The sequence below is a fragment of the Aulonocara stuartgranti genome, assembly GCF_965226115.1.
Source record: "Aulonocara stuartgranti genome assembly, chromosome: 3".
Taxonomy (NCBI): Eukaryota; Metazoa; Chordata; class Actinopteri; order Cichliformes; family Cichlidae; genus Aulonocara; species Aulonocara stuartgranti.
In genome coordinates, this window is record NC_138941.1 from 1,148,586 (window position 1) to 1,176,373 (window position 27,788).

At 43.3% G+C, this 27,788-nt stretch overlaps 2 protein-coding genes across 3 annotated transcripts in view; one reads left to right on the forward strand and one right to left on the reverse strand.

Annotated features, from left to right (window-relative positions):
• LOC309702163 (uncharacterized protein) overlaps positions 1–27,788 on the forward strand; it is an 854,297-nt gene that overhangs the window by 365,497 nt on the left and 461,012 nt on the right. The window lies entirely within an intron of this gene.
• LOC309702383 (uncharacterized protein) overlaps positions 19,171–27,788 on the reverse strand; it is a 46,780-nt gene continuing 38,162 nt past the window's right edge. Inside the window, exons 1-3 of one of the 2 annotated variants that reach the window (XM_082527097.1) lie at positions 25,904–26,273; positions 19,616–19,801; positions 19,171–19,481 (exon numbers count right to left, since the gene is read on the reverse strand). In XM_082527097.1, coding sequence (XP_082383223.1) covers positions 19,452–19,481; positions 19,616–19,801; positions 25,904–25,990 — 303 coding nt within the window. In that variant the 5' untranslated portion in view covers positions 25,991–26,273 and the 3' untranslated portion in view covers positions 19,171–19,451. Of the gene's footprint in view, positions 19,482–19,615; positions 19,802–25,903; positions 26,274–27,788 lie in introns of those variants that run through there. The other variant, XM_082527098.1, reaches the window with a different exon arrangement.

Below are 27,788 nucleotides of genomic sequence, written 5' to 3' on the forward strand. Positions count from 1 at the left end.
TCAGGGGGATTTGTGTTTACATCTTTTTTGTGTGATCTGTTCACCTGCTGTTTCAGCTGTTTGGTGGTTGTTGAGATGGTTTTGTGAACTTTTAGCTGAGATTCTGACGTTTCTGTAGATACCACACATGTCTAATTACTTTGTACAGCATGAATGGCCATAACGAGGTTTTTAACAGTAAGAAAAGTTGTAAAACTTCAGAAAATATAGTTAAAAGTCCAAAACCTTCTACGTCTGGTGGCTTGTGGTAAGGAGCAGATCAAACGAGTAAAGAATTACGTTATAATTATAAATGGCTTCAACAGCACATTCAGGTCTGTGAGACTCATTCAGACACTGAGCCGTGGCTCTGTGCTACATGCACATATTCCTGCATCTCTGCCATTCAGACACACTTTATATATAGTTTATTTTATGTAGGATTCAATACTGAACTGTACATTTAGTCTCTTTAAAGGCAGCAAGTTTTATTCAGTGTTTTCATAAAAGCCTTATTTTTATCCATTTACTGCTATTAGGAAGAACACGTGAGGCTTAAGACCTGGACCAGTTTGAAACCTTTTGTCCTCCACAGTGGAAAATGGGTGGAAATAAAAATGGGTCTCACTTTAGCCAGCTCCTAATTTTATCAGTTCTGCTCTCAGCGTCTCCTGTATATCTCCTGTATAAATGTTGCACTCAGCTTTGTGGTCTCCAATATCACTGAAATGCAGCCAGATGCTGCTCATTTTGCCTTTTCACTCTTTCCTGACACGCTTGCATTTCAGTACAGCTCCCATTTCTCTGTGTACTGGTCTCTACCACTACCCTTGCTGTCTATGGGACATGTCCTCTTTCACATAATGGTATGATCCCAGTCTGTCTCTTAAAGTGTTTGGCCACATGGTTTGCTCATCAGTAGTGCATTGTGTACTTATTTTAATAGTACTGCAGTATGAGAAGTGCAACATTCAGTGTGCAGAAACAGATCAGGTGCTTTCTAACAGCAGTGTTCCCTTTAACACAGCAGCAGTTCAAATATTTCTGTCAGTCTGAGCTGAAACATGAATCTAATCAAATATCAAATCAAAGTTCTTTGCCTCTGCCAGGACGTTAACATTTGATCTAGTTTTTTACAAAGTTCCCTCAGCGTCCAGAGCCACCAACATACCTTTGATCAACAGCAAGTGAACATTTATAAATGTGTGTTTCCAGAACAGGAAGCAGCAGAACTATTGTTCTGTTATCAGGCAGCAGCACAAACGCTCATCAGCTCATTTACTGTGCAGGACTTTGAGTGTGTGAAGTGTGTGTTTGTGCTGGATTTCCTTTGGAGAATCTCAGTCAGAAACAAGACAAAGAAAAACTCTTTCAACAGTCCAGGTTGAGTTGACAACATGAACTGCATTTATCTTCCTCTGACTGACATGTTCTTCCTCCTCTGCACCGAGCCAGCTGCTAAGACTCACAAGCTCATTGACATTTTCTGATGTTAAAGAAACTCTCTTCTTCTGCACAATATGAGCAGCAACAGAGAAGAAGCTTTCACAGGTACAGATGTTGCAGCTGTGGCCAAGTACATGTGCTGCATGTTGGAGCAGCACTCTAATGGACAGGCCTCTGTACTGATGGTGGGCTCTGCTCTGTATCCACCACACTGTTCTCAGCTGAGTCTTCCTCCTGTTCACACTCTGATGAAGCACCAACAGGGCCAACTTCTTCTCTGGTGGCTCGGATGTTGTTGCTTCCACAGGTTTCCCTCCAACAACCCTCTGTTCCTGCAGTAAGTTCAGTAAGATCTGGGTAAACACTTGAGCTCCTTGAATCTGGCTCCAGCAGCAGTTTTCACATATACAATGTTGGCATTTTGCTTGCGTGTCTCCAGGTCTGTTCTGAATGTAGACTTGAATTTGACCACGTAGGTGGGGTCATCATCTGAGCTCTCCATCACCTGAGAGAGATGACAAAACACAGAATCACAGAGCATGAAACCAACGTTTCTCCTCCCAGAAGTTCAGTCACAGACCTGCAACAGAAACAAGAAGATTCAAATGACGCAGAGCTTTCATTTACTTATATCCACAAACATGTCCTCTACATATTCATGCTGTATTTACACACACATACAGAGGCTGTTTGTCTCTCACACACAGACAGGACACTGAGAAATACATCATGTTAAATATACCTGCAGGCTTCCAGCTGTGCGCTTTGTCCCTGTCAGCTGTGATTGCCATGGCAACCTTGGTGTTGTGCGCGATGCAGGGACGTGTTCAAAGGCAGACGTCTGGCAGCAGCATCATATTTGATGCACTATCTGTACTGAGTGTGCTGACTTTATTTCAAATGTCCCACTGCTGTGCAACATGAATCACATGTTCTGCACGTTTCTGTAACTCCCAGGTAACCATGGTTACACAGCCACGCCCAGTAGTCTCCAGAGAGACCAACAGCATGTTCATGTTGTAACGCCGTGGCTTTCGTAGTCTCTCCTTTTTCTACAGCTCATGTGTTCTTCTTGTGATGCTGCGTCTTGAGGCTCATACATGCCGTCATTTGTTGATCCTAAGAACGTTCCTCAGACCGACTTCTTCAACAACAGATAACTTTAGTTGTATCAACACTGCCTCCTGGAACAGTTTAAAATGAACATGTCAAAGATCTGTACCTGTCTCCATGTTTCTGTCCCCGCCCCTTTCTTTCTGTCCCGGGTCATGTGAGCGCTGCAGTAGTATTAGGCCCACCCTCAATGCTCCCATTGGCTGAGACGCATAATGACGCCCATTTCAAGCCAGCACTGATCAACATCCCTCCTGTGACCCATGGCTGTTATATTCAGAGCCAGTGAGCACTTTCACAATAATCATGATTTTAAAAACTGTGATTAAAATAATTGCTGACGTTAATCAGTTAATGAGTTAACGAGATAATAACAGGTTAAGTTGCCCTAATAATTAGACTTTGGTGACAAACTGATGTGATCTCCATGTTTCCTTTGTTGGACTGTGGGCGAGTGTCAGAACTGAATGTACTGAGTAACATGTAGAGTTTAAACATGTGTCAGTTCCAGTTTTAGAGCTCTAAAGTGCAGCTATCATGTTAGGAATATGTTAGGAATAGACAGGAACACTGAGCACACTGAGGTCAAATCTTTATTTTACCACTCGCTGCATTCTTGATGTTCATGAATTCAGCAGCTTCATGATTGTCTGCAGCATTAATCTCATATTTCCATTAAAGTGTTGAATTTGACTGTTTGATGTTCTTTATGATCTCTGGCACCAGTTCATCTGTAGGCTGAGCCCAGTCCATCCAGTTAGTGAAATGATGTTTAAAGGTCTCCTTGTTCTGTGAGCGTGCACAGATCCTGAAGCAGAAAGCCTGGGTTACAGAGAAATGATCATCACTGTGATGATGCTCATCATCTCTGACTGGGATTTGAGGTTTTGTCAAAGCAGCAAAGAAAGCCTGGCTATGTTGGACTGGGTGTGGCAGCAGCTCCCAGTTTGAGTTCAGGAGACAGACACCCTCTCTACTTTGTAGATCAGCTTCAAACTTTCCTTTTTGATAAAGCTTATAGTTCGAGCTGGATCAGGTGACCCTGAACCATCCCTTAGTTATGCTGCTATAGGCTCAGGCTGTTGGTGGACTTCCCATGATGCTCTGCTCTCTTCTCCCCTCTTTTCACTCCTGATGCTTTTATATGTCACTACTGCATGTCCTTAACTTTTGTCTCTCTGTTTTGTTCTTGTCTCTCTGAGCTCATCTCTTCCCTTTCCCCTCACCCTGCAACCAGTCATGGTAGATGCTCCTCCTGGAGCCTGTTTTCACTGGGAGGATCTTTGTGTCAAAGGGAGTTCTTCTTCCCACCATCACCAAGTGCTGCTCACACTGGTGGCGGTTACCTTACACTGTTAAACAGCTTCAGATGACTGTTGTTGTCTGTTGGGTATTGTCACTTATAAATAAAGTTACAATGGATGGATAGATGTTATTGTGACAAAGAGAAAACAACTGTTGACAGATAGATTGTTGTTTTGTGTGTCTGCAGTCTGTCAGGCTGTCTGATCACAGAGGAATGCTGTACTTCTCTGGCCTCAGCTCTGAGCTCCAACCCCTCCCATCTGAGAGAGCTGGACCTGAGCTACAATCATCCAGGTCCCTCAGGAATGAAGCTGCTTTCGGCTGGACTGAAGGATCCAGGCTGGAGACTGGACACTCTCAGGTATGGAGAGAAAATCTGATAGAGGAGGAAGAGCTGGAAACATTTCCTGTGTCTTTCCTTCACTTCCTGTTTGTTTCCTGCAGATGACACATGAACAATCACACATGCAGGAATATTTTCAGGGACAGACACACTAGTCTAGCTGGATAGTTCATGGATATTTATGTAGGGGTCTCCAAGGAGTCTGTTTGCAGGAACATTTAGGTCACAGGTGTACCTGATATAGATACCAGTGTACCTAATAAAGTGTCAGCTAACATTTGGAAATGGAAGCTAAAATAATGACAAACTGTACATTCACAGCTGAATTCACAATAAATTTGTTCTGAAGTGCACATTTTTCTGTTATTGTTCCCAAACAACAGAATGAGAATGAAATATTGATTCTAACAGGGCCCATAAACAGCATTAGCTTAGCAGCATTAGCTTATCAGAGTTTCCATCATGGTCACACAAATCCTTAGCAGAGAAAAGTGGCCTACTTAGCAATAGCTGCTCAAGTTGTATAAAGAAAGGGAAAACAGTATTAGCATTAGCTGCTAATGGCAGCTTACTTAGCATAAACTCTTCACATCTTTATAATGCAAGGGAAAGGAGTCACTCATGGAAGCCTATTTAGCATTAACGTCTCACATCATTATAACACAAGAGAAAAGGGTATTACCATAAGCTACTAATGCTTATTTACCTCAAATTAGCTTTAGCTGCTAATGGTAGCCTACTTAGCATTAACTCCTCACTAATATAATGCTAATTCACATCAAATTAGCATTAGCTGCTCATATTGTTATAAGGAAAGAGAAAACGGTATTAGCATTAGCTACTAATAATTATTCAGCCCTAATTAGAATAAGCCTCTAAAAGCAGCCTACTTAGCATTAACTCCTCACTAATATAATGCTAATTCACATCAAATTAGAATTAGCTGCTCATATTGTTATAAGGAAAGAGAAAACGGTATTAGCATTAGCTACTAATAATTATTCAGCCCTAATTAGAATAAGCCTCTAAAAGCAGCCTACTTAGCATTAACTCCTCACTAATATAATGCTAATTCACATCAAATTAGAATTAGCTGCTCATATTGTTATAAGGAAAGAGAAAACGGTATTAGCATTAGCTACTAATAATTATTCAGCCCTAATTAGAATAAGCCTCTAAAAGCAGCCTACTTAGCATTAACTCCTCACATCGTTGTTACCCAACGGAAAAGAGTATTAGTATTAGCTACTATCATTTTTAATAAGTAAGAGAAAACAGTCTTAGCATTATTGAATAATGCTAATTCACACTGAATTAGAATTAGCTATTTACAAGAGCGTACTTAGAATTAGCCGCTCACATTGTTAAAAAGTAAGGGAAAACAGTATTAGTATTAGCACATAATGCTAATTCACGTCAAAGTAGCATTAGTTAATAATGGCAGCCTACTTAGCAGTAACTGCTCACTAATATAATGCTAATTCACATCAAATTAGCATTAGCTGCTCATATTGTTATAAGGAAAGAGAAAACGGTATTAGCATTAGCTACTAATAATTATTCAGCCCTAATTAGAATAAGCCTCTAAAAGCAGCCTACTTAGCATTAACTCCTCACATCGTTGTTACCCAACGGAAAAGAGTATTAGTATTAGCTACTATCATTTTTAATAAGTAAGAGAAAACAGTCTTAGCATTATTGAATAATGCTAATTCACACTGAATTAGAATTAGCTATTTACAAGAGCGTACTTAGAATTAGCCGCTCACATTGTTAAAAAGTAAGGGAAAACAGTATTAGTATTAGCACATAATGCTAATTCACGTCAAAGTAGCATTAGTTAATAATGGCAGCCTACTTAGCAGTAACTGCTCACTAATATAATGCTAATTCACATCAAATTAGCATTAGCTGCTCACATTGTTAAAAGGGAAGGGAAAAATATATGAGCATTAGCTGCTAATAATTATTCACCTAATTAGAGTTAGCCCCTAATGGCAGCCTAGTTAGCATTAACTCCTGACATCGTTATAATGCAGGGGAAAAGGGTTACCATTATCGGATAATGCTAATTTACATCAAATTAACAATAGTTAATAATGGTAGACTTCGTATCATTAGCTGCTGTCATTCTTACAAAGCAAAGGAAAACAATATGAGCATTAGCTGCTAATGCTTTTTCATCTAAAATTAACATTAGCCACTAATGGCAGCCTACTTAGCATTAACTCCTCACTAATATAATGCTAATTCACGTCAAATTAGCATTAGCTGCTAGCATCAGCCTACCTAGCACTAGCTGTTCACATTGTTAAAAGGGAAGAAAAAACGATATTAGCATTAGCTACTAATAATTATTCACCCCTAATTAGAATTAGCCGCTAATGGCAGTATACTTAGCATTAACTCCTCACATTGTTATAATGTAAGGGAAAAGAATTAGCATTATCTAATAATGTTGACCTTGGGCCACTGGAAAAGTTCAGAACTAAAGATTTAGGAGTGTTTCTCGATAGCTCTTTCTCATTTGAGAAACAAATGAATTCTGTTATTAAAACCAGCTGTAAGGTTTATATTGTTGATTGTCATTTATACTTAGAAATATTTACTCATATATGCTTAGAGTTGTATAATCGATTGCATAATGATAGAGGTTTGATCCTGAGTAGTCTGTAAAGACTCTGTGTGCCTTCCAGAGTGCTCTGGCATGCACACACCACTTGGGGCCATGAGAGAGGTTGTACCCTCTCTTACTGATTTATGGTGTAGGACAGGGGTCTCAAACTCAATTTAGCTGGGGGCCGCTGCAGGCAGAGTCTGGGTGAGGCTGGGCCGCATTAGGTTTTCCACAAGAAAGGCATGGTTAAAAAATTCCAATCTTCTCAAATCTCTTTATTTTTATTTTTTAACACAAAATATGAAAAATAAATAAACAAATTAAGAATTAATAAGAAAATCAATCAATCTGTAATACATAAATAAAATAATAATAAGATATTTTTAGTCAGTGAACTTGTGTGTTTCTTTCAGTCTTCTATATCTGCTGTGTTTAGATTGAAATGTCTGTATTAACAGTTCTATAACCTTCTTCTGAACATGAATGGAACACTGTAGAAAATGAACTGTTCTTCTAAACATGGCTTCTCTTGCCTACTCCTTGCTGCTAGAGACCTGGCAGCGTTTCCTCTCGCATAGCCGAGCCAGATTTGGCCTGAGGGAGGAAGCAGTTGCGACCCTCAGTATGTCTTGAAGATGATCATCCGTAAGTCTGGACCTGTACTTGGACTTATTGAAGTTCAAAGTGGAGAAGAGCTTTTGGCACAAGTATGTGCTACCAAAAAGGCACATGGTCCGCTTGAACATTTGGGAAAGCCGAGGGAAACTAGGGCTCAATTCTCTCAAAAATTGTCCAAGCTTGTCTTCTTTTCCACTCACCTCCCTGAACGTTGCTTTGAGTTCAGAGTTGCACTGCAGCTCAATGAGCTCCATTTGAAGCACAGAAGGGGCATCTTGCACATCAAAGGAGAAGGGGTCCGCAAAAATGTGAAAGGTGGCTCTGTGTGTCTTGAAGTCAGCAAATCTGTGATCAAATTCCTCCTGTAGCCTCAAAATGACATCAACATACTCGTCAGCACTGAATGGTGTGCCTGCATCCACGAGTGCCTTGCATGCTGGGAAATGGCAAAGGTTTGTCTGAGAGAGCTGAGCTTTCCAGAGCGCCAGTTTTGTGGAGAATGCTCTCACGTTGTCATAGGCAGCACTGACAAGTTGCCCCTGGCCTTGTAACGTCTTGTTCAGTACATTAAGCTCATGTGTCATATCAACAAGAAAAGCTGAGTCCATGAGCCATTTGGGATCAGTTAGCACAGGAACACTAACTCCATCCTTCTCCATGAAGGCTTCACTTCTGCTCTCAACTCAAAAAGTCTCTTTAATACATTTCCCCTGCTGAGCCAACGTACCTCAGTGAAGTCGAGCACATCCCCATATTCTGACTCCATTTCCTCTAAAAAAGCACAGAACCTTCGGTGCTTTAAGCCCCTGGATCTGATTTGGTTGATGCATTTCACAACAATAGACATCACATTGTCAAACTTCAGGCATTTGCTGCAAAGGACCTGCTGATGGATGATGCAGTGCAGAGCAATGGCCTCCTCCACGCCTTCCTCTTCCAGTTTGTTTTGTGCCACCAGTCCATGTTTCCTCCCTGTCATTGATGGCGCTCCATCTGTTGTTATTCCAACAAACCTCTTCCATGGCAAACCAACATTCTCAATGGCATCACACAGCTTGTAAATATCTGCTGAGCGGTGGTCTGGCCATGCATTGGAATTACTGTGAGCAGCTCCTCCATCACTTCAAAACTGTCATCAACACCACGGACATACATTGGGAGCTGGGCAGTGTCGGTGATGTCTGTGGTCTCATCAAGAGCGACTGAGTATACACTGAAACATTTGGCTTTCTCACACAGTTGGTCATAAATGTCACTTGACAGGTCAGAAATGCAATCTGCTGCGGTGTTGGCAGAAAGGCTGATGTTGCTAAACTGACCTTTCTTTCCCGGACAGACTATATTTGCAGCCTGCAATATGCACTTTTAGACAAATGCACCTTCTGTGAATGGCTTCCCTGCTTTAGCAATCATCTCACTAACCACGTGGCTCCGACTGCTGCATTATTCTCTTTGGTTGCTTTCTTGGAGAAATCTTGCTGCCTCAGTAGATCTGTTTTAAGACTGGCAACCCGGTTCGCTCTCTCGTCTCCCTGGTATTCTGCATCCAGCTCAGCATGTCTAGTTGTGTAATGACGTTTCAAATTGTATTCCTTGTGCAGCGCAACTTTCTCTGTGCAAATAAGACAGGTCGGGGTGCCCCTGTGCTCAACAAAGAAATATTGCATTGCCCACTTTTCCTGAAATTGTCGGTGCTCATCACCAACCTTTCTCTTCACCGCAGGCTTTGAAAAAGACATGTTTGGGGCTATGTGACATTTATAATTCTACTTGGTGTCACTGTCGCATTGAAGTTTCAATCAAGCGTTTAGCCGACGGACGGGGAACGTCTCAACGCGTAGAGAACGTCATTTCTGCTTCTTTTTCTTGCAACCGTAGCACGGCGATCGGCAGATAAAAAGCCGGTAGCAGTCTCCTTTGTTTTTACGCTCGATGTTCATGTCTTTCATGACGACACGAACACCGTGGCGTTTGCAGATGGTAGAAAGTGCAGGGATAGCGAGCGCAAAAAAGGCGACTGCTCACGGCGCCGGGCTGTTGTTACAGGAGAAAGAAGCGGAAATGACACCGTGACATATAACAAATAACATCAGCTGTTTCTGATGTTAGTTGTTTTGACTGCTTTTACATTATATTGAAATATATGTAATGTTCATGTTTGCTGCAATGCAAACGCAGTGATGCAAATAAAAACATGGAGCCACAAATTACGGTGCGACCCTATAATTAGTCCGGGTTACCGGGGACTGTTGTTGCCGATGAACAGGTGTCGCTATGTGACTGCAGACTAAATTGGGCTGCATTGAGTTCATGACTTTTCTTTTATCCCGCCGCCTACGCATCACTGTGAGAGTTAATATGAGATCTCTCTCTGTGGAAAAATAACTTTAAATCCCACTGACGTGTGTATAAATCTATATACGTATAATGTCCCGCTGGGCAGCAACTTAAAAAAACAACTTTTTTTGAAGTGTTGTGAACGCAGCGCGCTGGGGCGAATGTCGGCGTTTGCCCAATAGAAAGGAGGAAGCCAGCCAGGCACAGGAAAGAAAGAAACACTCCAGGGCAACGCTGCTGGAACTTTGACTCATTGAGAAATGTTTCCCTGCTTGCATCAAGCCCGGCTGGTGTCCCCTGAGATCCATATCCCACCCTGATTGGTGGGTTAATTCAGCTCCGCCCACAACACTGTAAAGTGTCATACATTATCAAACTAACATTACATTTTCATATTAAGGTGGGGCCAAAAACTATCGTCTGGCAGGCCGCAATTGGCCCGCGGGCCGCGAGTTTGAGACCCCTGGTGTAGGAGGACACCTACTCTGTGTCTGGTTAAGTATAAGAGCCCTTTGTTAGGGGGACCGCTGGACTCTTAGCACCAGCTTTGGGGTCACAGGGTCACATCTGGAACACACACACACAGACACACACACACACACACACACACACACAGACACACACACACACACACACACACACACACTATGCACAGACTGGTACTCTTTGTTCATACCTGTGTAAGACGTCATAATGAACTTGTGCATATTCATGTAAGCTCAATAAAGAGCAGTGTTACGAGGGAGCAGACGAGAGCGACTGAGGTCAAGTGAAGGAACGGCGCTGTCACAGTTCTCTCCCTCATCAATTGTCTGCTTCCAGCGGTGGGTCTGTGCTAGACGACCCATCACCAGCTTTTTCCACTGGTTACCAGTACGTGGTAGAATCCACTTCCAGATCTGGTTGTCTTTAAATCTGTGAATGGATTGGCTCCATCTTATCTCTCTTTAACAAAAGAATCCAAGTGGAGCCCTCAGGTCTGCAGATAAGCAGCTTCTGACCAGAACTAGACGTAAAAACAGAGGTGAGCTTTATCGATGGCTGCAGCCAAACTCTGGAACAGTCGCCCTTCACATCAGGTCGTCACCAACACTGGACATTTTTAAAAGCCGGTTGGAAACACATTTGTACTCTGTAGCTTTCAATCCTGACCAGTCTTTATAGTCATTACTGTGTATGTTTCCTATTTTCTCTCTACTCTGTGCAGCACTTTGGCTCAAGCTGTTTTTAAATGTGCTGATAAATAAATGTAGATTTCTTTGAATAAAACAGTGGAGCCGAGCTTTGAGCTCAGTGTGTAACAGTGTGTGTGTGAGAGCCATGTAATGTCCATGTGTGCATGCTGACTGTGCTGCTCTGACCCCCCTCCTCCTTTCAGGGTGGAGCCTGCTGGAGTCCGATGGTTGAGACCAGGTCTGAGGAAGTGTAAGTGTGTTTTTAATGGGATTCATGAAAACAAAGCAGCACACATTCAACCATCTTCATCATGTCAGGAGTCATCATCAAAGTGTCAATCAATGAACAGATGATGGATCAATAACTGCAGCTGGATTGTGTTTGTTCTCTCCATCAGATTCCTGTCAACTCACAATCGACACAAACACAGTGCACACAAAGCTCCAACTGTCTGACAACAACAGGAAGGTGACACGTGTGGAGGAGGTTCAGTCATATCCTGATCATCCAGACAGATTTGATGTTTATCTTCAGCTGCTGTGTAGAAATGGTCTGACTGGTCGCTGTTACTGGGAGGTCGAGTGGAGAGGAGAGCTTTTTATATCAGTGAGTTACAGAAGCATCAGAAGGAAAGGAGGCAATGATGACTGTTGGTTTGGAGGGAATGATCAGTCCTGGAGTCTGTACTGCACTGATGAAGGTCCTCAGTGTGTCTGGCACAATAAGATAAAAACACAGATCTCCTCCTCCTCCTCCTCCTCCTCTGTCTCTAACAGAGCAGCAGTGTATGTGGACTGTCCTGCTGGCACTCTGTCCTTCTACAGAGTCTCCTCTGACACTCTGATCCACCTCCACACCTTCAACACCACATTTACTCAAACTCTTTATCCTGGGTTTACAGTCTGGTCTGGTTCCTCAGTGTCCCTGTGCTGAGTGGAGTGTAAAGAGTGTCTCCTGTTACAGAAACACTCTGACTGTTGAACAGATAGTTCAGTCTGTACATGTCTGTCTCTTTCACTCACAAACACGTTTTCAGATTCATGGATTCAATCAGTTGATGTTTGAAACTCTTCTAAATGATTCCTTGTAAACTTCTTCCTCTTCAGTCACAAACAAACAGGAAGTGATGTCACATGTGTTCCTGTCCACACAGCAGAATGAGTCTATTGCTGACAGTGATGTACAAACAGAGTGAGCATTTCTGAGGCCCAAAATAAACTGAGTAGTTCACTGAATGAACAATGGACTGTGAGCTCAGTTCCTTCATCATTAGTATGGATTATATATGTATATGTATTATATTAGTATCATATATATCAGGTGCTGCTGCTTTCAGTCATTGTGCAAATGTGCTGTTTGTAAGCTTGTAAAGCTGCAGTCAGCTGAGACTGAAGAAGTCACCTGATCAGTGAGCAAACGTTTCTGAAAACGTCCAGATGAACAGAATCAACCTTTTGGGATCAGCCAGCAATGCAGCATCATTGTTGTTCAGCTTCAGAGGTTTGCAGGAATGAACTGATGACCAGAAACAGCTGCAAAGTCCAAGAAAATACCAGCTGGAGTTCAGCTGCATTTGAAGAAGTCAAAGAAAAGTAAGGATGGCAAAGGGCGACGTTTTCTTCCAAAGAGCTGCAAACATGGTCGACGCCTCATTAGAAGAATCATCTGGACATTTGTGAGGAACTCTAACCAAGAAAGCAACGTCACACAGATCCAACAGACAGTTTCCATGACTGCAAGTGTTGAGTGGAAAAATGCTACATTGCATTATTGCATCCTCTCACCACAGGAGGCGCTGTTGGCACCACTGATTGCTGATCAGCTGTTCTCTGATGATCTGATTGATACTGTGAATAACGGGACTCACTGAACTCTGTGACACAGTGAAGATTACAGAGTTTAACTTCACCCTTTAAGACTGACCACAGAACCAAGTCCGCCAGAGCTTTTGTTATATTTTTACATGCTGTGGAGCCATTTGTGGGAGCATTTCAAGTTGCTATACATCAATACAACTGTTATAGCCCTAATTTTAATAATATGTATGCATTAAGTCCATAGTAACTACATAAACTGCAAAAACAACCTCTGCTCATCCATCTCTGTGTGTATCAGGATACATTTGGTTCATAATACACAGAAAAATCAGAGTTATTACCTGTAATAAATGTGAAAGATTCCTGCAGTGATAACCAGGCAGGACTGAAACACATCCAAGCTGTCACCACGGTAACAGCACCGCCCATCCACAGGTGAGGGGAGGAGCAAAAAGAGGGACTTTGACCATTTTATACTAAAAACACTCAACTAATGTTTCTAATATGAAACAAATAAGCCCACATTAATGTGAGCGTTTATTAAATAATAATAATGATGATTTCCTCCTGATCTCATTTCCACAGCAGAGAAAACTGTGGTGTATATTGAGGTGGAGGGTGTGGTCTGTGGCTCAGGTGTAGAGTGAGGGTGGGGTGCACCACAGCAGCATGCTGGGACTGCTGAGGGTGGAGGAGGGAGTGATGATGACATCAGAGCTGCAGCACAGAGACCAGTGAACACACAGTCTGTTCATCTTTGCATAGATACAATATACAGCACAATATTGAATGACAGACACGCTGTGGGAGCTTCCACAGATACACTGACGTCAGCATCCAGAGTCCTCCTGCTGCTCCCCCCTCAGAGCCCCGTGATCAGCACCAACACATTCAGTTAGATGACAGAGTCCAGCTGCAGCTAGAATCAGCTCCCCTCTGTGAACAACAGCACAGCGTCAGTGTTTCACACTCAGTGAAAGGAGGAAACAGCAGAAGAACACCATGTGTGCTACGTTTCCCAGGACACACTACAAACTGCACAAATACAGAGCAGCACGTGGAAGGACCTGGAGCTGCATTTACAGAGCTGCAGACAGCGTGATGTCCTGTATGGACAGGTGGAAGGAACCAAGTCCTCAGCTGGAACACTCGTGTTTGTCCACAGACAGGAAACACAGCAGGAAACTTCCTGACAGAAGTGCAGCTCATGGATAACACACTTCCTGTCAGTCAGAATGAGGCTGCAGCCAAACACAGAAAGGTGTTTTTGTCCAGATGAGCCCAGAGAAGAAACACGAGTGTTCACAGACATCAGAAGCTCAGAGAGGTGAAACATGAGGTTGGAGTCCTCGTCAGCATCCAGAAGAGCTGCTGTGAAACCCTGAGTACTCATGACAGACTCTGATGGCACAAACACATCATGATTCAAACAGAAAGACAAACATGGAGCTCCTGATCCTCCTGCATGAGAACAAGCTGACATGAGCGCTGTGTCTGAGAGTGTCTCCCTGTCACAGTGACAATAACACAGCTGCTGCTCACAGTCATTAAACTGACCTGAGGTCAGCTGTGCTCCTTACATATGAACCATGTGACCTCACATCAGTGCTGTGGATGACTGTAGTCATAGAAGAGTAGAGCTGTAGCAGGTGGTGTGAGGAGGAGGTGGTGTATTCTAGTTAACGCAGTACTGAAACACTCCAGCAGAGGGCGCTGTTAAGTCCTTATTGTAACACAGTTACTGTGTGCAGTTAGACTTCATACATAATCTGCACTTATTTCCATCAGACATGCTGTCAGTAAATGATTGGTTTCTATTGATTCTACTTCCTGTTGACTCGTTTGATGACAGTGAAACAATCACAGCTGATTGTGTGATGATGTAAACTGTCACTGTTACATTCAGTGTGTGTGACATAATGTTAGTGCAGGCTGATAACAGCCTGGTTCTGTTAGAAACACATGAACGTGTCCATAGATCAGTGTGTGTTTAACATGAGAGCTTCAGCCCTGCTGATGTGTTAAATAAAGACATGCAGGAAAACTGATGAGACTCTGAAATAACTCTTTATATTTATAATGTAACTCTGCATCAAAAGAACAACAAAGGATCCCAGACAGGTTTCTGTGAACAAAGACCATTCTGATGTTTCTGTGTTTCTAACACTTTGACATTATTAGTAAACAGACTGCAGTGAGCAGCATTTATAAAGAGCTTCTATATAAAGATATGACAGCTGTTTGACAAGTTTATCACTCTGTGTTTGGACCTGATCAGTCCAGCTGTTTACTTGAAACATGTTCATTTACCTGTTCTGTTATATTCATGTTCTTGTCTCTGTTGAAAACACATTTTAATGTCCCTCAGATTTTTCTCCCAGATGAATAAATATAAAAATGACACAAACTGACTGCAGCTACTTTTTGTCCTTTCTGTCAAAAACCTTCATGTGACTCATGAGAGACACGTTTCAGCTGTTTGTGACAGATCAGAGGCCAACAAGTCATTTATAACACTTTCCATCATTGTTTAAAGTTCTCAGTGTTTCTGTGTTGCTGCGTATAGGATCTCCCAGCATCATCACTGTGCTGTCCAATCATTGTGTGCGAGGTTACCCTTATAGTGCGATGTGTGTTTGCACAAAGAGAAGCATGTGTGTCAAATATAAATAAGCACAGAACAGAAACAGCTGCTGGTTTCTTCTGTTTAGAGTCAAGTTAGTGTTTTGTGTCTTTGTTTGAGGCCTGATGTCGAGCAGAGGTGTGTGTAACTGCACTGCTCTGTTATATGTGTGAAGTGTGTGCTTCTCTTCAGCATCATCTTTGTCACTGCTGATTCCTTTGTGTCATCATGTGTTGAGAAGAGAGAACAGTTATAACGGAGGAGCAAAAGGAAGCCCTGAAATCTGCATCAACAAGGAAGTGTTGGCTCACCAGTGATCCCAGCAGAGCCACTGGTTTGGCTCCAGTTGTTCTAGATTCAATGATGTTGCTGCTACAGATACATGTCAGCATCTTTATTGAATTTAATATGAAGCAGAAATGGTGTCATTAGGAGAAGAAGAGGAGAACAAGTCCGGCGAGGAGGCAGCAGCTCTTAAAGATGAAACAGCAGCTCAGCCCTGAGCTCAGAGAGCTGCACATGAAAAAGCTCCTCAAGCAGATCCTGTCAGAGGTTTGTCATCAACAGGAGGAACTGTTCACATCATAGGATGAAGATGCTGTCAGCTGGATGAAGAAGGTTATTTAATGCAAACGTTCACACTGAAGTCAAATTGTTGTCGTGTTGAACAGATTCATGTACTGATCGTCTCCAGAATGTTAGAAGAGCTTCAATGAATCATTAGAAACAACTTACAGCTGCACAGCTGTGTCAAACACATCTGTGTGTCATTGTGGGATTGTTGTGTTTCTACATGTGACACACGTCTAAAACATGCACACAATCTGAACACAAACAGGGACTCATGTGTTCCCACAGCCAGATGCTGAGAGCCATTTCCTTGTAGTCCTGTGTCTACATACATGAACCATTAGATGTTATTGGAATGATTGTCAGCTCTGATAGTTTCATGTGTGTTTAGCTGGACGCTGTTTGATCCTCGACATGTTTAAAGGTGTCCAGTCCTGAGACACTGGGGCTGGAAACAGCTGTGATGTCATTGGACTGTCACACAGACAGAAGTGCATGAAGTGAGCAGCCGAGGAGCCGCTGATGTTTTGGATTCAACAGCATTTGAAAGGTCGACACAGACACATTTGCACACAGAAAGCTGAATCTGTCATATGCCACAGTGAACTCACTGTTCAGTGTTTTTCAGGAAGCTTCTTAACTGCCTCTGCTGCCAAACAAGCAGCTGATGTCCTTGAGAAGAAGCTGAAGAAGTCTTCAACAACAAATACAGGAAGTGGACTTTCAAATACTAGATTCACTTTAGACTCACAGAGAAATGACTCAACCAGCTGTGTTTGACTCTATGAAAGGTCAGTGTGTGTCTGCACACAGACTGTTGTGTTGGACTGTTATTCAGTTGTCTGCTGAATGTTTTCAAATGTCTGCATCTCAGCTGTGATGAGGCTGGGGGTCATGGGAGGCCACCGTAGCAGCCTCTTCAACATCATGACATCATCATAAATGCTGCTGGACTGTCTGATGGGCTGACGGTGAAAAAGCCGTCGGGAAGGAAACAGAAGACGTTTCAGAGGCTGCAGCAGATTTCTTTGATTCGGGGCCTTTTTCAGCTTTATTGGACAGAGCAGTGAAGATAAGTGACAGCAAAGCAGAGAGAAAGGGGGCGTGGCCCGGGTCAAAGCCAGGCCAGCTGCTCTCCACCTCGTGGTCACCTGCTCATCCTAGTGAGCTCCACCAGCAGCCCTTTCACACACTTTACACTGTCAAACACTGTGTGTGGACCTCAGCTAACAACAGGCTACATTTAAGTCTGGACTACATGCTTTTATATTGTTTTTATTCCATCAGCAGCTCAACATCATGAGCAGCTTTGACATAAAGACATCAAACTCAAGCTGACTTTAAACTACTTTTAATACAGGGGCTCAAAAACAACAACATCTTTATTATATATCAGGACACAAAGTCATTTCATCTCAAAGGGAAACAGCTTTATTTGGAATAACCAGCACTATCAACTGGTTTGGGATCTCCACCAGTTTCATGTCTTTGCAGCTTCTCCAACAAAGTTCCTGTAAAATCAGCATGTTTGTCTTTATTGGTTTGATAGTGATTGATTATTCAGTCCCAATCTGCTGTCATCTAAAGAACAAAATGATGTTTCTATGAGTCACAAAGCTCCAGATGTTGTCGGCTTCACAAAGAAAACAAAGAACTTAAACACAAAGTGTTTGGAGCCAAAATGTTCCCAAGCTGCTCTTTTTGAAATGGCAGAGGTACAGTGGTGTCTAACAGCACACTGTGGAAGGCAAACATGTTATTGTTGGATGAAACTTCATGAATCCTTTGTAGATTTGAGCTGTTGGAGCCTTTCTTTTCTCTTCAGGTGTACAGATGCTGAGGAGGCAGGTGAAGCAGGTGGAGCTGTTGTGATGCTGGCAGAGGGTGTGTCTTAGTAACTCTGTGAGGCAGAACTGGATCCAACATTGTGGATGTGTTGATGTTGGAGCCATTAAGAGTCTCTGGCCACACTGTAGGATTTCCCTTTGATCCACTGTGGGGGCATTTTGGAGTCTGTCAGTGAAACTCTTCATGTTTGTGTTTGACTCCAGTTTATAGAAACAGAGAAATGTGTCATGCTTTTGTTCGGCCTCCACAAATACACACATTTGTTCATTGGTTGGACTTTTTGGAAGGAGACACATTGAAAACCATGTTAATAAGATCTTGTTGTTTCCTGTGGATCCGACACAGAGAGTGGACTTCAGACAGAAAGCGTGGAAGAGATTTTAGAGGCCGTGTGTGGCAACAGGAAGTTTCTGTGTGTTTGCTGATCTTACATGTGGAAAACAACACGTGATGTTTGTGAAGTTCTACAATGATCATTGTTCTCACAGCATTTTGAGTGGGAACAGTTCAAACTGGGAGTAGTGGGAGTTATTTACTGATTGAAACAAGCTGAATGTTTCTGTGACGATGAAGATCAGCAGCTCAGCTGATCAATGAACTGACATCTATCAGTCGTTTCATGAGATGAAGTCATCAGCAGACATTTGTTCTGACTGTGTGATGAATGTCAGAACGTCAGGGCTCTGCTTTAGTCACTGCTTGATGATCATTGGCTCATTGTTGAATCCAGGGCCCAGTCTGACCTCTGACCTTTGCTGCAGGTCTTCTGTGTTATCTCCACTTTCATGTCTGATCTTCTGCTGTATCGTCCAAAATAAACATCTGGATCATTTCCAACACTTCAGCAGATCTTTAGTTTGGGCAGTGCAGCACAGAATAACACATATTGTACTATACTGCCCACTTCCTGATCTTATTGGATCTGTGTGTGAGGTTGGTGAAGGAAACACATGTTTACTGAGTGAGTCGCTGCCATTAGGAACTAGTTTTTATATCACAGCCTGGAAATCACACAGGACCATTTCTGCAAGTGAAAAGTCGTCATTGGAGGAAAATGATTATGTAGTTTGTGCGACTGAAGAATTGTCCCAACTACATGTGCTGCTGACCCTTGACCTTTTCTTTAGGTGCACAGAGGAGTCTGTGGGAACATCCAGAACTGAGGCATCTTGTGTACAAACGTGTTCAGACCAGATGTCAAATGATGTCAGATGTCATCCGTGAATGGATGCAACTGTGGATCGTTCCAATAAAATGAGGCAGTTTTGTAAGTACAAGCCCACTACAACCCATCATCAACATTTTAAATTACATTATACATCTTCACTGATATAAAGCACCACTATTTTAACCTGATTCACTTTTTCCACCCTAACAGTTCATTCCTCAAATCAAACAAGATATTTGACCCTAAAAAAATGCATCAACAAATAATTTTGTAATAAAATATTTATTCTTCAACTTTTACAAGTGAAATCAAACAAGTGTGTTTAAGAGTGAAACCAGAGTGGAAGCTGCTCATATAGAGTCCAACCCAGGCTAAAGTAAGCTGAGTAGAGCAGCACCATCAAAGTGTCGGCTCTCTGAACACGGTGCAAGATCGCCATCTGCAGGACAAAACTAGTTTTTCTCGCCCTCCTCGTCAACATCAAGATGATGTCATCGTACAGCAACTGATTCCCTGTCCGTCTGGAACAAAGCATTTACATTAAAAAAGACATTTACAGAAAATACAAACACCAACAACACATCTCATCATCACATGATATTTTATTATTTATTATATTATATATTTTTATTGTACCATCAACATCAACAAATACCAGCATATTTTCTTTGAGATTGAGTAGAGTGGACCTTTCCCTTGGTTCACTTCCTGCTCGCAGCATCAGCTGACCTCTGACTTCCTGGTTAAGGTCTCTCAGCGTTGACTGGAATATCAAATCGGACTCACACCATGTTCTTGTAATGTGGTCATGTCTGTCCGCTGTTTGAAGAGCATCTCTGGCCTAAACACAATAGGAAGAACAACAACACGGCAAAAAAAAACAACACATTTCCATATTAGATGAAGGGCACCGTAACTGGAAATGGTAACATTCATCTGATGCTGCTTTGGATTTATCTTCTGTTTTAGACCAACTTTGATCACTTCGAGCCATCTTAAGTCCGTTTGTTCTTCTCACTCACTAACGTCTCGTATGATTTCAGATCCCTGCTGTTCCCCAGCTGCCCTGTAGGTGGCCTCAGTGTGTCTCACACCATTTACAGATGATTACAGGTCGTTTACAGTTCAAACAGGTCCAACATAAGAAATATGCAGAAAATATCCTGCTATAACAGTTTGGGTCAAAGTGCAGATGTTCCAGATGTTCTGAGTCTGTCTGTGTTTCATGTTAACATGTAGATGTTGGACCAAAGTGAAGCTTTTTGATGTGACAGCAGGAATGTGAAGTGTAACTCTGAGCTGTAGGAAATGAAACTAAACGGACTTTTTCTCCTTTATTTATAGGAAAGTGTAGGAGAGCAACAGATGAACAAGCGTTACTGTAACAGGAAACATCAGAGGACCTTTATGTTCATCATCATCACTGTTTCCTTGTTCTGTCACAAACACACAACACTTCCTGCTCTCTCTCTGATGGATCTGATTGGCTGTTTCATTCACAGGAGGTCAGGGCGTCACACAAACAGCTTTAACTGCACAACGACACACTTTAAATCATCTGCAGACAAACCTGTGTGTTTGATTTATGAAGAAATAATAAAGACGTGTGTACAGCTGTCCATGAAGCAGCTTCTCACACAAACTCTGACACTTCAGCCACTTTAATTCCTGCAAAGCTGCGTAATAAAGAGCTGTGACTGCTATGAGCTGCTGATGATGACTGCATGAAGCTCTCAGCTGAAGCTTCTTTCATTTATTTTAATGTTAATGTCGCCTTTTTAAGTCTGTGTGAGGATTTTAATGACACACATTAAAGGAGCTTCTTTGATTAGAACCAAATTCATGTTGATTTTCAGCCTGAAATGATAAAAACTTTAATAATTCTGTTTATAATCATCAACCTGGAGACTAATGAAAAGTATAATAGTGAAAAAAAGCCTTTATTATTTGAGTAATGCCTGAATCTGCTCAGAGACGGAGACAACACAGAGGTGTTGATGACAGTTTGACATTAACTGAATTAAAAACAAAGTGCTCTTATTGTGAAAATCTGCCTCCTACTTCTTTAAATCATTTTTATGTATTTTTTAACCTCACAGTGAAACATTGAGGCATTAATCTGACACAGTTTGATCAGCAGCTGTGTTTTCACTGACGTTTCACTTTGATTTGTTCAGACTGAGCAGAGAGGATCGGTTCTCTGTGTGCGCACTGCTGAGAAACACAAGCTCATTTCTGCTGTTTCATGAAAAGTGTTATGGAGGAACAAGAAGTTCAGCCTCTAAACTCTCAGCGTGAGGACTGAGTGAAGAGTTTCAGAGCAGAGAGTTTTGGCTCACAGCTTTTAGCGTCTACACAAAGAGACGATTACGCACTTGATCTGAGAACATCTCCACCTCCTACAAACAAACTCTCCTACGAGCAGCTGTCACAACCACAACAGGCAGAAGACTGGATTTCTTCAGGTCAGATTTCATGCAGTTTGCATAAATTGTGTGTCACAGACTTTGTAGTTCACATTTGTGTGACTCGTTTAAATCTTCTCCTCCTGAAAGTGAAACTCTTACAAACACATCAGGCCACAACCTGCTGCAGGTTAATGATTGATCTGAAGGCAGCTGACCTTTGAGCAGGAACTTGTGAGTCTTTTATTGTGTTTAGCACTGCCAAGTGCTGGCCTCTGCTTCCACCATCACATTTACACTGGTAGGTTCAGCACTGCTGCCTGCTTCAGACTGAATCCAGCAGCACAAAGACACAAGTTAATAAAATCAGCATCTATTCCTTTATCACTGCTTTGTTACAGAGGAGAACAATGCTCCAGTAACGCGTAATCCCATTATTTTTTTGAAGTAACGAGTAAAGTAAGGGATTACTATTGCAAAATCAGTAATTAGATTACCGTTACTTTCCCGTAGGAACGCTGCGTTACTGCGTTACTAAAACCGTGATTTTTTTGCGAGAATGTCTCACGACAGTGACGTAAGCGAGTGCGACGTTAGTGACAACAGCTGTGTGCAGATCAACAGTGGATCACATATCGAGTGCAGAGAGAGTATGAGCGTGCAGCGTTTAAAGCGTGGAAGTACTGACCTTACTTTGAGTTTGATTCCATAAAAAGTGACAAAAACATTAGTGTCCGCTGTGCGTGGGAAGAAAACTTCTTTTTACAGCGAAAAACCCCTAAACTTCCAACAAGCACCGAGTAGCTACGACGTAATGGGAAACTCACAGAGAAACTCGCGGATTCTTCCACTGACCGCGGCACACCTGCACCAGGGTAAACCTCCGCCTGCCCCACTCCTGCTTTACAGGTGAAAATAGAGCAACAGGACCGCTGAGTCTTTGACTTTATTTATTTTCTGCTGTGTTTTACTTGCATCTATTTGAAAGACTGAGTGTAAACACAAAAATATTTTATTTTATGAGCTGGAATGTGCAGAAAATAGGTTTAAATGTTAAACTAATTTCTTCCAGTCAGAGAATGTTGCAGATAATTAAATGTTTGCTTGATGCATAAAGTTAAAAGATTAAAACTAATAAAACAAGTTTTAAAAAGAGACTTTTCCATTTGATTACATTTTGTATGATGGATTATGCAGAAAAAGTAGAATTGGGCTGAAAGATCTATCGCTTTATCACCTACTCAGGTTGGAAATCGTGTTTTTAAAAAGTAACTAAGTAACTAATTACTTTTGAAAATAAGTAATCAGTAAAGTAACAGGATTACTTTTTGGGGGAAGTAATCAGTAATTAGCTACTGATTACTTTTTTCAAGTAACTTGCCCAACACTGGACAGAGTGTTGGCTTCATCACCGACACACGTCACCACATCAGGAAACAGCTGGTTCAGTGAGTATTTAAGGTTCACTGCAGACAAACTGGAGAAAAACGAATCACATGAAACATTTGTTACTGGTTTCTGACCTCGTCGTAGAGACTCACATACCTGTGTTCTGCTATCAGTGTGATCACATGTGCTGGTACAGTTTGCCAGGTTGACCCATGTAACCTCCACTATCCTGTAGACGTGGAATATGTTTCACATATGGATCGCTTCCTTACTCGACTATGACTGTGTGCTTCACAGGTGCTTACTGAAGTGCTGCTTTACACAAAACCAGACAGTAAAAATAAGAAGTGCAGGTCCAGACCACAGGTTTATGTGTTGATAATGATGATGTGCAGTCACTCATTGTCACAGGATACTTCCTGCAATGATGCTACAGGTCACGCAGTTCTGAAGAAGTGGAGGAAACAGATGCTTTTCCTAACAGAGACACTTTAATGACTTAAAGAATCTAACTGACACACAAACCTCAGTTTGTCTGACATTCATGAGAGTAAACTGCTCCTGAATGTTCTGTTAGTTCACTGGATGTTCACCTGACTTCAAATGTAAAGATCCCTGAGACAAACTCTCACGAGTTCAGCGGCGACGCGATCGCACAACCAGCCGCGACGTTAAAGGCCGACGCGCTCACTACCTTTGGTTACAGCTCTCAGCTCACACGACATACACAAAAATAATGACAACACGAGTCCTCTGTAGGACGTCACTGTGGTTTACTGACAATGTTCTCAACAACAGACGCACAACCCTGGTTTGGTCTGGTTATTTGTGTTGTACGGCTTCGTTGGTCTGACGAGCTTTTAGGGATGTCAGCAGAAGGATTTCACGTGCTGAGGTCATATTTATGAATCAACCTGAACAGCTAATACTTTACCTCTAAAGGCGTGTGCTGCTGAACTTGGGGAGCCGCTACAACGAGTCTTCAACCTCAGTCTGCCACTGGGGAGAGTGCCCGCCCTATGGAAGACATCCTGCATCGTCCCGGTCCCCAAAAAGAACCGGCCCAATGAGCTGAATGACTTCCGACCGGTGGCACTGACGTCACATCTTATGAAGACTCTAGAGCGGCTCTTCCTCAACTTCCTCCGACCACAGGTACAACATGCCCAGGACCCACTACAGTTTGCATACAAGGCGGGTGTCGGAGTGGAGGATGCCATCCTGTACCTCCTACACAGAGCCCACTCACACCTGGATGGGGGAAAAGGCACGGTCAGGATCCTGTTTCTTGACTTTTCCAGTGCCTTTAATACCATCTGGCCCTGTATGCTTCAGGAAAAACTGAACAGGATGGAGGTGGACCCCTGCCTGGTGGCTTGGATCTCCGACTACCTCACCGACAGACCACAGTACGTCAGGCTGAAGGACATCACGTCTGACACTGTGGTCAGCAGCACAGGAGCACCACAGGGAACTGTGCTGTCCCCTCTTCTCTTCACCCTGTACACCTCTGACTTCTGCTACAACTCTGAATTATGCCATATTCAGAAGTTTGCACATGACACAGCCATCATGGGGTGTATCTGGGATGATCAGGAAGACGAGTACAGAAGTCTGGTGAGGAACTTTGTCGCATGGAGTCACACAAACCACCTGCAACTCAACACCTCAAAGACTAAGGAACTGGTTGTGGACTTCGGGAGGTCCAGAGAAGGTCCACTGCCGGTTCAGATAGAGGGGGAGGAGGTGGAGGTGGTCAACAAGTACAAGTACCTCGGGCTGTGGGTGGACAATAAACTGGACTGGTCATGCAACACAGAGCACCTGTATAAAAAAGCCCAAAGCCGACTGTACTTCCTCAGGAGGCTGAGGTCTTTTAACATCTGCAGGAAGCTCCTGAGGATGTTTTACCAGTCAGTGGTTGCTGGAGTACTTTTCTATGCTGTGGTGTGCTGGGGGAGCAGCACAGCAAAGAGGGACTCATCCAGGCTGGAGAAACTGATCAGGAGGGCTAGCTCTGTGGTCGGCATGAAGCTGGACACTCTGGTGACAGTGGCAGAGAAAAGGACATTAAAGAAACTGATGGACATTATGGACAATGCTGGGCATCCTCTGCACACGGCCATTAACAACCAGAAGAGTCTGTTCAGTGACAGGTTGCTTCTCACAAAGACAAGAACTAACAGACTTAAAAACTCCTTTGTCCCACACGCCATCAGACTGTTTAACTCCTCTCTGGAGGGGAGAGGGAGGGGAAACAGGGGGACAAAGGAGGGGGGAACAACTAAGCTGTAGTGCCTCTTCACCTCACTGTGCAATACCTTTTGTGCAATACTTTTGTAAATAGTCAACGGTGCAATAGACTCAATACTTGAAATGTGCAATTCACTTGTATTTTTATTTTTTATTCCTATTTATTCTATTTATCCCCTTTGTATATTTTATTTATATTTGTCTCTGTATTTATATATGTGTGTGTGTGTGTGTGTGTGTGTGTGTGTGTGTGTGTGTGTGTATATATATATATAACAATTCTGTAACTGTAACTTCGGTCGTTGCTGTGCTTTTTGGAAGTCGAATTTCCCAGAGGAACCCACCCGAGGGATTAATAAAGTTCTATCTTATCTTTATTTTATAACACATATGAACACGTTATAGTAGATTTGTGCAATGTGTTTTTCACGTCTTTATGGGCGTATAGATCTGTAAACAGGCTGATGGGTGTGTGTCTGTTTATTGTAGCGGTGCAGAAATGTTAAAAATGATGATAATAACAACACTTCTCACATCAGGCTACAACACAAACCTCCTGATAGCTGCAAACACCAAAACCTCCAACGACAGGCACACAAAGAGCGAGCAGGGACCCACCCTGCCAGCATGTGAGCCTCCTACTACGACTCACTGTGGAGCAACACAACACCAGGAGACGGAGGATATGAGAGAGGATACAACTGCTGTGGGGGAGCAGCCACACACTCCACAGGAGACGACGGGGTGAGAGATGGTTCGGTGCTCCTAACATCATGTGGACGCTCGTCTGCACATAAACAAACCTCACCTAACCCCACCTCCTTTCTCTTTTTGCAGGGTGGGGTGCTCCATCCTTACACACTTTGCACCACGTGGCGCTCCATCTATTCGTTTACCTTCTTGGGTCTCTTCCTCCTCTGTCCCAGCCCATTGAGGCGATCGCTGGGGTCCAGCCTGTAGTGGGAGTGGCTGTCCTCGCTCATCCTGTCCCCGTCCACTCCGGGTTATTCCTTTCTTCTTTCTGTCCTCTGAATCGAGCTGACCTCTCTCCTCTCTGGTGCTCGCTCTCTGAGCCGGCGGAGCATGAGAGAGAGGAGTGGTTGGGGAGAGGGAGGGGAGACGAGCGAGGGAGGGAGGGAGCACAATGGTGTTGCCATGGCAGCAGCTGCCACCAGTGTTTATCTGGAAACGTCGCTGGCAAACCAGAATAGTTGCCACACGTTGCCACACTCGCACACTCGGCAGCCACACGTTTGTGTGCGACCTGCCCGTGGCTTCCTCATTACAGACACACCGAGAGGAAACGCTCAGACACAAGGCCGAACATGAACGAACACTCGTGTGTGGGAGGAACAGGGCACAGACTCCACGCCGTCGTTAAAGATGGCGTGTGTGCTAAACGGAGCTGTGCGCTGATCGATCAGTCAAGTGAAAAAAACAAAGGAAGCTGTCTGGATGGAGTTTGCTGCTCCCACTAATCAAAGAGATGCATCACAGCTGGAGCTGATTGATGCACGAGCCACCGTTTGCACAATCCCACCGACTCCACGCTTGTGTTTCCTTTCTGCACCATGTTGTTAACACTGACCCCACACGGTGTTCATGAGCTAAAGAAATCACGATGATTGATTGATTTCACGGACTCGTCTGCACAAAGCATTTTGTAGGTTACAGCATGAAACGACTGTAATCTCCACATTTACACTCACAGTTTCTGTTTTACTCTCAAACTGATCAATAACAGCTTTCCTGTGTAACAAACACACAAAATAAATGATATTGTGAGTTCAGCAGTGGGTCTGTGACCGGTGTGTAAGAGGACGATAGATGAGTGGGTGTTTGTAGAAACAACCTTTGTGATTTAAATGTGAGACAGCAAAGCGTCAGACAGAAGCCTGAGCTGAATATTTCCTGTGATATGAAGTCACCGTGTTTGGGTCGGTCAGTGGACTACTACTCAGTGAGTGTCCCACACACACACAGACCCACACAGACCCACACACACACACAGACCCACACAGACCCACACAGATCCACACAGACTCACACAGATCCACACAGACCCACACAGATTCACACAGATCCACACAGACCCACACAGATTCACACAGACCCACACAGACCCACACAGATCCACACAGACTCACACAGATCCACACAGACCCACACAGATTCACACAGATCCACACAGACTCACACAGACCCACAAAGATTCACACAGATCCACACAGACCCACACAGATCCACACAGACTCACACAGACCCACACAGACCCACACAGATCCACACAGACTCACACAGATCCACACAGACCCACACAGATTCACACAGACCCACACAGACCCACACAGATCCACACAGACTCACACAGACCCACACAGATCCACACAGACCCACACAGACTAACACAGACTCACACAGACACACACAGACCCACTCAGACCCACACAGATCCACACAGACCCACACAGATCCACACAGACCCACTCAGACTCACACAGACCCACACAGACCCACACAGATCCACACAGACCCACACAGATCCACACAGACTCACACAGACACACACAGACCCACTCAGACTCACACAGGCCCACACAGACCCACACAGACACACAGACTCACACAGATCCACACAGACCCACACAGATTCACACAGACCCACACAGACCCACACAGACCCACACAGATTCACACAGACCCACACAGACCCACACAGACCCACACAGATTCACACAGATCCACACAGATCCACACAGACCCACACAGATTCACACAGAC